The 11,044-nt window shown below is 41.1% G+C and overlaps 2 protein-coding genes across 2 annotated transcripts; one reads left to right on the top strand and one right to left on the bottom strand.

The window, feature by feature from the left end:
• Window positions 1-268: 268 nt before the first annotated feature.
• On the bottom strand, window positions 269-5,581 carry LOC116915755. The gene has a single exon (XM_045174452.1). It carries the CDS (start codon window positions 5,579-5,581, stop codon window positions 269-271), a length of 5,313 nt encoding a protein of 1,770 aa, XP_045030387.1.
• A 3,180-nt stretch (window positions 5,582-8,761) lies between these two features.
• On the top strand, window positions 8,762-10,636 carry LOC116933635. The gene is made up of 6 exons (XM_032941369.2): window positions 8,762-8,929; window positions 8,995-9,227; window positions 9,294-9,795; window positions 9,909-10,079; window positions 10,139-10,274; window positions 10,338-10,636. Exons 3-6 carry the CDS (start codon window positions 9,631-9,633, stop codon window positions 10,340-10,342), a joined length of 477 nt encoding a protein of 158 aa, XP_032797260.1. The 5' UTR covers window positions 8,762-8,929; window positions 8,995-9,227; window positions 9,294-9,630; the 3' UTR covers window positions 10,343-10,636.
• The last annotated feature ends 408 nt before the right edge of the window (window positions 10,637-11,044 follow it).

Here is an 11,044-nt window from a genome sequence, read left to right as displayed (position 1 = left end):
TGGATATCTATTTGGCTGATACAAAGCACAAAGACAACCATCAGTATACATATAATAATACAATCAAATGAAAGGAGGACTTACCTGATACAAAGCACAAAGACAACAAATTCGATCACTGACATTCGGCCATAAGTAAAGTCAGCTGATACGTCTGTCTTTGTGTCTGAATCAAGTGGGATGGGAAATTTGGGTTAAGCAATCATTGAGGGTTAAGCAACAAACAAAAAATGTCCCTGCCGTCGCTCCATTCTCCCCCGAAGTCCGTCTAGCTGGATTCTGGCTGGACGGAATTATCAGCTGGTGTAAGCAAGCAGAGGCGAGTGATCGGGCGGAGTGATTGGCCGGCTTCTGTTTTAACGTTGACGACTCGAACTAAATTGTCGGGTCCCGGGAAGACCTCGGAAACGACTCCGTGATTCCACATTCCTCTTGGCTGATTCGGGTCGGCAATCAAAACGTGATCTCCAACAGCAAAGTTTCTCTTTTCTTTCTTCCTCTTCTTTCTTGCTATAAGGGATTGTAGATACGGACCTTTCCAAAGATCCCAAAATATGTTGACGGCACGACGCAAATATCGGTAATGTTCTGAAGGTAGGGCGTCTTTGAAAGAGCCAGTGGGAAAATGGCTCGTTGACGGACGATTCAGCAGATCATTTGGTGTAAGCGGACGTGGATCGGACGGATCAGGGCTTAGCTGCGTGAGAGGGCGAGTGTTTAGCAATCCCGCCACTTCGAATAACAGCGTACGCATCGTCTCTTCGGATGGATAGCGATGTTTCTTGGCTTCTTGATCTAGCGCTTCGTACAACGCTCTTTTCGCTGACTTGACGAGGCTCTCGTGGGCACCACCAAAGTGCGGGGCGCTGGGTGGTTGAAATTTCCACTCAATTGGCGGAGCCATCGGATCCGGACGAAAATCGCGAAGAGCTTGATCTTTCCCTAGGGTTTCTACATTTTGCACTAGCTCCTTTTCTGCACCCACAAAGTTGGTCCCATTGTCAGAGTAGACACATCTTGGGGTAGTATAGATACCGATGAATCTTCTAAACACCATAAGAAAATCGACGGTTGAGAGTGAAAGAGATAAGTCCAGATACACGGCTCGTGTGACCAAACACGTGATTAAAACTCCATAACGTTTTGTCGTGCGATTTCGACCGAAACCAACAAAAAGCGGACCGAAATAGTCGATGGCGGTTCGCGTGAATGGCGGAGTGTACATTTCCAGGCGGTAGAACGGAAGCTCTCCCATGAGCTGAGAAGCTAATTTCGATCGATTCCGCCGACATTCCAGACACCTTTCTTTAGCTCTTCTCACTGCTTCCTTTCCACCCACGATCCAGAAATGTTCGCGGATGCGAGATAAAATGAATTCTATCCCGGCGTGGCGATAACCGCGATGGAATGCGTCGACGATCTTGTCGGTGAGTGGATGATTTCCCGGTAAGATGATTTGATGCAGATTTTCATACGGCAATGGTGCTCTCCCGATTCGGCCACCCAGTCGCAATAATCCGTTCTTTCCGATAAACGGTGTGAGGGAAAGAAGGCTTGACGATGAATGGAGCTCTTTTGATTCCTTCACTCTTCGTAGTTCTCTTTCAAACGATTCTTCTTGGCATCGTTGTAGTATCTCGATGTGTTGTGTTTTCCCTTGGATAACATTTTGTAAATCGTTTGGACCGAACTGTAGAGATGACCAGTCCATTTGCGGGCGGATTTCAACTTCGGCAAGGAAGGTCCGGGCTGATTTTACTTCTTCCACGACGGACATCCAGGGCAAATCGATGGGCCACTCCTCTTCGGGTTGATACAGGAACTCTGGACCCTTGAACGAAACGTCAGGAATGGTTTCAATTGACGAACGGGTGGCTAGATCGCTACAATTTATACGGCCGGGTACGAATCTCCACTCAAAAGACTCTGTCAGTACTTGGATCTCCCCCAGTCGATGAGAGACGAATGGTTTGTAGTACGCGGCTGTCGACCTAATCCAATTTCTTACACAGGAACTGTCCGTCCAAAATCTTCTTCTAGTAACCGGTCTGGTCAGAGAGTTGGTTACATAGTCAGCTAATCTTGCACCCATCAAAGCGGCTTGTAACTCCAGCTTCGGGATGGACAGAACCTTCTTTGGAGCCAATTTGGTTTTGGCTATCACTAAATGAATGATGACTTGGCCGGATAAGTAGGTATGTCTCAGGTACACTGCTGACGCAAACGCTTCCTCTGATGCGTCGTTGAAGACGTGTAGCTCGGAACTCGTGATCAATTCTTCATCCGGGAATAAACACCGTGGGATCGCCGTTTCCTTTATCGTGTTGAGCGACGTAATCCATTCTCTCCACCAGGTCTGGTCATCCTCTGCGATGATTTCTTCCCAGGTGACACCTTTAGTACTGAGCTCTCTGGACTTGATCTTTGCCTTGACGATCCATGGTGAGGCGAATCCAAGAGGGTCGAATATGCTGGAGACGAAACTTGAAATGCCGAATCGATTGTAAATAACATGGTCTGCTCCACCTATAACAAGAGATAGATGATCAAGTTCGGTGTTCCATCTTATTCCGAGAACCTTTATTTCATGGTCGCTTTTCGTAATCGTTGACTCGGAATTGAGTATTGCTGAAAATGCCGGAACATTTGAAATCCATTCTTGGAAATGAAAGTCTCCCTGGGCTAGGATCTGCTTCACATCCTTTGCGCGTTTAACGGCTTCGTCTAGGTCTCTCGCACTGTCCAGATAGTCGTCCATGTACATATTTTCCTTGATCGCCTTTACCGCTTCCGGTTTCTCTGCGCCATGATCGTCTGCTACTCTTCGGATGGTGGCGATCGCGACGAATGGTGAACATTTGTCACCAAATGACAATCGATTCATCTGATAGGTGGTAAATTCTTCTGATCCTTCTTCCTTCCAGAGGAAGCGGTGATAAGCTGCATCTTCTGGGCGGAGACGAATTCTGCTAAACATCGCTTCGATGTCGGCTGCGAAGGCGATTCTTCCTTCTCTGAGACGGATTAAGACTGATGGAAGCTGAACCTGCCAGGCAGGGCCGCTGAGAAGCGCGTCATTAAGGCAACGGTTTTGATAAACGGCTGCGGAGTCGAACACAATTCTCAGCTTTCTTGAACCTTTCTTATAAACGCCATGATGTGGGAGGAAATACTGTTTAGGGGTGTTGAGTTCTAGCACTGGAACCTTAGCGGCATATCCCTTTTCAAAATACTTCTTCATAGCCTTCGCATAATCTTCTTTGTAGACGGGATCCTTCTCGAACTTCTTGAATAAGCTATTTGCTCTAAAGACGGCCAGTGGGCGGTTGACGGGTAGGCCAGGTGAGGCCGGTTTCCATGGCAACGCCACTTCGTAACCTACTTCCAGTTGTCGCGTTCCTCCGGCGACAATGTCGATGGCTGCTTGATCTTCTGTGGTCATCCGATCCTTCTTGTATTCTGTCTCAAATGATTCCGTGTCTGCAAATTGACGAATGGCCGTATCTAAGTCAGATATGTTGCGGGATGAAATCACGTTGATCCGGGCGGATTGCTTCGGATCAGCTTCTCCCAGTACTCCTCTTACAATCCATCCTAATTTGGATTTAAACGCGTAGGGTTCGTTGTCTGCTCCACTGCGAACGTCCAAAGGAATGACGAGATGACAATGGTCAAGTCCCAGTAGAATGTCAATACGACCTCCACTCTCCTCCAAGGGTAGATCTTTTAAATGAATCCAGTTGCGCTTCTTGTCGGCCCAGTTGGTCAAGGGTTTCGGATCGCAGACGATGGGAAGGGATGCGACGTTCACACAAGCAGCTCCTCCAGATGAAAGTTCAATATTAAGAGCAATTTGTTCCGACTTAAAATGACTTATCTCCGCCCGGACACCAGAAATCTCGAGTAGGATTGGTTTGCCTTTGAATCCTAGTCGGCGTAAGAATCCTTCTCTCACCAGCGACGTGTCGCTGCCTTCATCGTAGAATAAATTGGCTGTTTTCCATCGGCCCGATCGATCCCGAACGTTGACTCGAAGAACTCCAAAGATGACTCGATGATTTGAAGCAATCTGGGCGCAGGCAGTACTGCCCGTATACGTCTCCACAGAGGTCGGGTTGATCGGCTCTTCTTGATGAATGAGAGAATGATGTCTACGTTTACAGTTGTTAACACCACATATCTTGGAACTGCGACAAACTTTCGCTGAATGGAAGGGACGAAGGCATCCGTAACATAGGCGGTGTAGTTTGACGAAATTAATTCTTTCTTCAATGGAGAGGGATTTGAACGACTCACATACATCGATGCGATGACCTTGCTGACATTTGTAGCACTTGTGTGGAGGTCGGTTGGTGGCGACATGGTTCGTTCGAGCCCGTTGCCTACCGGGCTCTCGCTGTGGTTGTTGTTGTTGATCTGAAGCGACGTCGTAAGGAGTCCTGTAGGCAGCTGCTCTGAAACAGAGCCATTCACCAAACTGCTCCAAGGTTCTAGTTTCTTCTCTGGATCGCTTAGAATCGTTCCATGCGAGTCGGTCATGTACGGAGAGTTTGCTGCAAATCTTCTCTATGATATCGACTGAGTTGCTGCCACGAATTCTTCTTAAGTCGAACAGATGTGTTCTGATTCTCTCAGCATACCTTTTGGGTAGAGCTCCTCTTCCGGGATCCAATTTCTCTACTGCTTGCATATGTGCAGCTCTCATTACATCTCGTCTGCCACAATCTTGTTTGAGGCGATGTAATGCTTCCTTATAAGCGGGCTCTCCTCCTCCTAATCCGTAAACGATATCTTGACAGTCCCCCTGAAGATTTCTTCTTAAAATGGCCAGCTTCTCTCCCGGTGAGCAGTTCGAATCGTGCACAAGTGATTTGAACAGGTCGATCCAGGCGAACCATTCAAGTGCTGAACCTGAGTATGGACCGAGATCAGTTTTGACAGTTGTTTTCCATCCCACCTCTCTCGTGATTGGCTCGCCCGCACGTCGGCCTGCCTTGTAGTCATCTATCCAGTCATCAGGGGCTGGTTCTACACCTCGAACTTCCGAAAACTGACTTCCTTCTTCTTCTAACACCGACAGCTGGTAATCTGGGAACCTGGCATTATGAGAATGTTGACTGCTTACGTGAATTGAAGGTGTTCGAGATGGAGTGACGACTTGTTGATGGATCTGGTTACTGATGACTGATGGAGCTTCTCCCATTCTTTCTCTGAGATACTCCTCCACTATCTCTTTTGTGTCGGCGAGACTCTTGACGTAGTTGAGCTGCTTCTGGAACTGTTTCTGATAGTCTTCATCGTTGGCCGAATTCAGTTCCAACTCGTCGTTTAGGGCGTTGGAGGCCTTCATAACCGACGAGGCTTGTTCTAAAAGTGTGGTGACTGCTGTTCTCGAACCTCGTTGCTGGACGGTCTCATTGATGACTTTGAAGAAGGTAGTTAGCTGGGTTCTCATCTTTGTCCTTAATTTCATCTTCTGCTCCAGTTCGATTACAGCTGTGTCAGGTTCAGTAGTGGGTTGGACTGGTGATGGAGTAGGTGGTGAAGGTGAAACTTTCCTCTTCGGACGGCCTCTCCCCATCCTATCTTACTTGAGAGAAACGTGTTTCCCAGATTGAAACAACGTGCGTGAAGTACAGCCAAATGATAACCTCCGGTTCGAAGGACCAATGTTTCGTAGCTCAATAATTATGACTCTTCACGTGCATATCTTAATGGATATCTATTTGGCTGATACAAAGCACAAAGACAACCCTCAGTATACATATAATAATACAATCAAATGAAAGGAGGACTTACCTGATACAAAGCACAAAGACAACAAATTCGATCACTGACATTCGGCCATAAGTAAAGTCAGCTGATACGTCTGTCTTTGTGTCTGAATCAAGTGGGATGGGAAATTTGGGTTAAGCAATCATTGAGGGTTAAGCAACAAACAAAAAATGTCCCTGCCGTCGCTCCAATATCAATCGATTCCAGAAACAGATAGATCAGTCGTATGGCACCTGATTGCCAGGCATAAGGCAAATGGTTCAAATTCAGCTATATGAAAATATTTTTTGAACACATGTTTAAAAGTGTCAAATAAAGTTACTATTTACTTCTCTATTATGCAGTACTTTACTTTAAATACTTAAGTTTAGTTAATACTTACTATTCTATTTAATAAAGTTCAGTATTAAGATAGTTTAATTTAACCTTTACTAAACTAATATAAAATAATACTTAAAATGAATTTTAAAATGTCTTTGCAACATTGGATAGAAAGTAGGGCAAAGAACTGGTCAACTGGTAATTCTGTTATTCCTGGCCCGTACTCGGCACTAACGTGTCATTTTCGTACATAATATGGTTTTAAAACGGGGGCAAAAGAAATTAATAGTGAGCTGTGTTTTGGTCAAAATGGATGCAGGCAGAAAGTAAACTCCTCTGCAAATTTTTACCATCATTTGTCTGTTTGCGAAAAAAGTTTAGATTTTTTAAATGTGAACAATCCTATTCCAATACCAAATACTAATTTTTAAGATGATGCTTTTGAGAATATGATTGTTGGCGATCAAAGCGAGCACATTGCCCCTCAAGAAAGCAAGATTAGTCTTTCCATAGGAAAAATCTTGCTAAAGTTATCTGCACATTTTAACGAAAGTGAGACTGCAATTAATTTTCTTACGAAGCAGCTATTGCACACAGTCACTGATTGCGAGAGTAGTCAAATTGATATCATTGAAAGTCTGAAACAGTTAGAAACATTAAAAAAAAACTTTTTCAGTAAAAATTTCTGTTTTAATTCTCCAGAAGAAATTTTTATTGTTTCTATTGACAAGCAACACAGAAATTGTAAGGGCAATACATTCCAAAGAAGATTGCCCAAACTTTTAAATACATTAGTGTTCGTAGTACTCTTAATGGTTTGTTTTCAAACGATATTTTTTTTTGAAAATTTTTTTCCGAAAAAAAATCGACTGATGGATTTATCCACTGCCACAGAGATACCACTCATTTTGAGAATCACGATTTAAAAATAAATTCCCAAATGCCGTAAGATTCCAGGTTTTTTTTATGGCGTTGACATGGTAAATCCATTAGGCAGTTAAACAAAAAAAAAATTGGTAATTTTTGTTACACGATTCAAAATCTGCCACCTAGTGAAAATTCAGCTCAGAAAAACGTTTTTCCATTCTCTATCGTAAAAACAAAACATTTGAAAGAGTTCGGCTTTGATTTTGCGTTAAATCCGTTCATGAATGAAATAAAAATGTTAGAATCAGACGAAGGAATGCTACTCAACATTCCAAATCGTCCTGGTTTTAGAATTCATAGCACGATAATAACATTTTGTGCGGATACAAAGGGGGCACATAAATTGGGAGGATTCATGAGCCCCTCTGCTAATAAACTCTGTCATTTGTGCGAAATAAGAAGACCCGATTTGAGAAATCATTCGACCACAGATTCGGTAGTGATGCGTACTAGAGATTCTATTGATGAGGCTGTTGAATCTGTCAATGCTCCTGGGGGGATCCAAACACTGAGTTAAAGAGATGCTGCCCTTTAAATTTGAGCATTTCGTTCCACATAGGAGAAAATCACATTCTTGACGGCATGCATGATATCCCAGAGAGAGTAGGGCCTATTTTTTTTAAACTCTGCCTTTATCATTGGAGTACAAATAAGATTGAGTATGGGATTACAGCCGATTTTTTTGAATCAACTAATATCTTCATTTCATTACAGTCGCTGTGACAACCGTAAAAAACCAAGTCCGAAATTTACAGAAGCAAATTTGCGAGAAAAGGGCAATTATAGTACGAAACAACGTGCGGGCCAGAGTTTGTGCTATATGCGTAACTTTGCTTTACTATATGTTGACAAGATTCCCGAAAATGACCCGCACTTCCGTTTGATTTTATTGTTCCTTGAAATTTGTGACATAATTTTTGCCCCAGCAATAACGTTAGGCCACTGTAATATTTTGAAAGATATGATTTTCGTTTTGTTTGAACAGTTCAATGAACTTTTTCCTGATGTTCAGCCCATAAACAAAATGCATCATCTTATTCACTACCCTGATATAATGAAATTACATGGTCCATCAATAACATATTGGTGCATGAGGTTCAAGTCGTTTCATTATATCAGGAAACGACGGTAGAGCCCAGTTTATTGGCAATTTTACGAATATCTGCAAATCACTAGCCTGCCATGTACAGCGCCTCTATTATCTTAACTTATTGGAGGACCAAGTACTTTATCCAAAAATTACTATCGGGCCAATAAAAAAAGGAGAATTAAATGTTAACGTACAAATGTGGTTAGAAATATCACAACTGGACATTTTGTGTAACCCTTTGAATCAAAACATTCCTATCTCTTTCCCAAAATGGTTAAAAGTAGGAGGATGGCAATTTTTTTTTGATAATATTATTGTTATTAAAAAAGGTTTTGAGACCAACTCTGGTCTTCCAAAATTTGGAAAAATTTCAGGTATTATTTTACAAAGCGATTCTGATTTTTTCCTGTCTTTTAGTCTTAAAAACAATTGCGTTTGAGCGTCGATATCACGCATATGTTGTAGAAGTTCCAAATAAAAATAAAATTCTCAGTTTAAACATGTGAATGTCGGTGGAACCACTCGATATAAATATCAATTTTTCAAACGACAACAACAAATATGTAAGACCATGACATGTTGTTTAGTAGCAACCAAATTCTTTTCAGTATATTCCTTCTCATCTGCGATCCTTCAAAACAAAACCTTGAATTGTGTTACCTCTCTTTCCATTGTGCATTACATACACTAAATCTTTTAAATACTAGACTAAGGCCTTAATGTGATACTTGTGATGGATGTTAGCAGTTGGAGTGCCACTGAAGTGGAAATTTTTTTAACTTCCAAAGGGTTCAGTGAAAGTGTAAATGAAGAAAGGTAAATGAAAATTACTACTTCAGGAATACATAATGTTATACAAATCTTTGGTTTTTCAAAATTAGGTAATGAAATTGATGGTGAGTCACAAATTCTGCTGAATGATAGTGATGAGGCTAGCTTTAAATTCAAGATTGGACCAGCTTCGAAGCACAAAGTAGTTATTGAGACCCTACGTCAACAACAGAAAGGACTAACTAGCTGTGCTGCTGGCCAAAGTAAGGTAGCGGATGCCATCATCGTAAACCAAGGAAGTGGGACGTCCCCATATCATACACCCAATTTAGATGACAATAAGGTATGTGTTTACATTTAATTTATCAATTTTATGGCCGTATTACATATGGAGTATTTATCTTTTAAGGAGTCCATCAACATTATCAGTCTGTTGAAGAAAACTGAGAGAGGAAGGAAAGTTGTCAATAGTTATATTGAAAGAAACGAAGACTACATAACTAATGAAGAACGAATTGATATTGTCAAAAGTGTGTGCCAGCACATTGTACAAAATGATCCTTTGAAGTACTATCGGTCTACGGAAACTAAACAACTTTATGCTGCTTCAATTGTGAAGTCTTTTCCGTGCCTTGCCACAAAGAATCAAGATGGTCAGGGGAAAGTTGAAATAAGCCACGATGTTTATTTTCATCCCCAAGCTGGGGATTTCATAGAGAATCACTTAAAAGAAATTCGCAGAAGAGATGGAAGAAAATCGCAGAAAAAGGAAACAGAACAACAAGGAAGCTTCAACTACTGATGAAAGTATTTCTATTCCTAAAAAACAGAAGTACAAAAAGGGTGCCTTTCCAGTGTCTTTGGAACTTTTACCAGCAACTGAAGACAATGACATCATGATCAAGTCAATGGTATGTGCATATCTGTCTTTCTATTCAATTCATCTTTAACTTATTTATTTTCAAGTTATCAATGACGATTATTGCACATATCTCCATACGATGTTTTTTCTTTCTTTCTATAGATTGATTGGACGAAAAACCACTCTTATTTTGTTCAACATTCGAGAAAAATTTACGAATATATTGAAACAACATTCATCTGTCGTCAAAAGCAGAGTATTACCACATTTAAGTCTGCGTCATATATCATGAAAGAATATCCAAGATTCGTTGACGTGGATGACGGTGCTCTAGTAAGCTAACAAATCATTATAATGTTTTTGCCTGCAAAACTGAACAATTTTTCGTTTAGATCATAAAAGATTTTCGTGCCAAGTCTCCACACATTACAGAGGCAACATTCAAAACAAGATTTCTCGAGAGATTTTCTTCTTCCCTGTTAATTTTAGCACGAAGGAACGGAGAAGAAATTCCAAATTGTTCTGATGGTAGTTTTTTAGTTAGTGTGATATAAAATTTCATTTTACTAATTATTTCTTATTTTTTTTTAGTATAGATTGTCTGAAATCTTTTATTTTGACCCTTCGCTTGATGCCTTCTGTTTATGAATTTTTTGGAACAGTTTGTATTCAGTATCTTTCCCAACAAAGGTAAGATAAACACAAGCAACCAGGAATTCGCAAACACACTTGATGCCATCACTGAAAACCGTCAATCAACAACGAAGAAGTAAAACAAATGAAGTGGTGCAACATTTTTTTACAATGGTTTTTGTAGACCTAGTAACAATGTTATTCGCCATATTTGTTTCAATTCTGTGTTTTCTAATACAGTGTTTTTAGTAGCTGCATTTCAATTTCAATTTTCTTATTTCAAAATTACGTACAGTGAAATAAGCCCACTTTATCCCACGAATAAGTGTATGTTTCGTACCATTTACCTCACTAAATCGATGAACAAATAAAAAAAAAATTAGGTCCACTTTTGCAATCCCCACTTACTGCCCTTTTTTTTGCCCACGAATTAGTGTAAGAATTTCAGTCCACTTAACCCCACTAAACCCGTAAGTGGATAGGTCCACTTAAGTTTTAGTGGACCCATAAGTATACCACTACACCAAATAGTTTGGTACCCCATTAAATAGGTGGGGACTTACAATTTCCCACTATTTAGTGGGCCTAAGTGGGGTTTCAATTTTTTAAAGTGTATAATTTAAAAAATTTTAACGTCATATTTTCCCTTAAAACGTGTTGTAGAA

This window comes from Daphnia magna, linkage group LG5 (genome assembly GCF_020631705.1).
Source record: "Daphnia magna isolate NIES linkage group LG5, ASM2063170v1.1, whole genome shotgun sequence".
Lineage (NCBI taxonomy): Eukaryota > Metazoa > Arthropoda > Branchiopoda > Diplostraca > Daphniidae > Daphnia > Daphnia magna.
The sequence above is the reverse complement of the archived record's forward strand: the minus strand, read 5'-3'. Positions and strand labels throughout refer to the sequence as shown.

What these genes read in the sequence shown, in the direction of transcription:
- LOC116915755 (XM_045174452.1), bottom strand. Translation starts at nt 5,581, where the DNA reads ATGGGGAGAGGCCGTCCGAAGAGGAAAGTTTCACCTTCACCACCTACT.
- LOC116933635 (XM_032941369.2), top strand. Translation starts at nt 9,631, where the DNA reads ATGGAAGAAAATCGCAGAAAAAGGAAACAGAACAACAAGGAAGCTTCA. An exon ending in ACATCATGATCAAGTCAATG is followed by an intron (nt 9,796 to 9,908) that starts GTATGTGCATAT and finishes TTCTTTCTATAG; the next exon opens with ATTGATTGGACGAAAAACCA. An exon ending in ACGTGGATGACGGTGCTCTA is followed by an intron (nt 10,080 to 10,138) that starts GTAAGCTAACAA and finishes TTTTTCGTTTAG; the next exon opens with ATCATAAAAGATTTTCGTGC.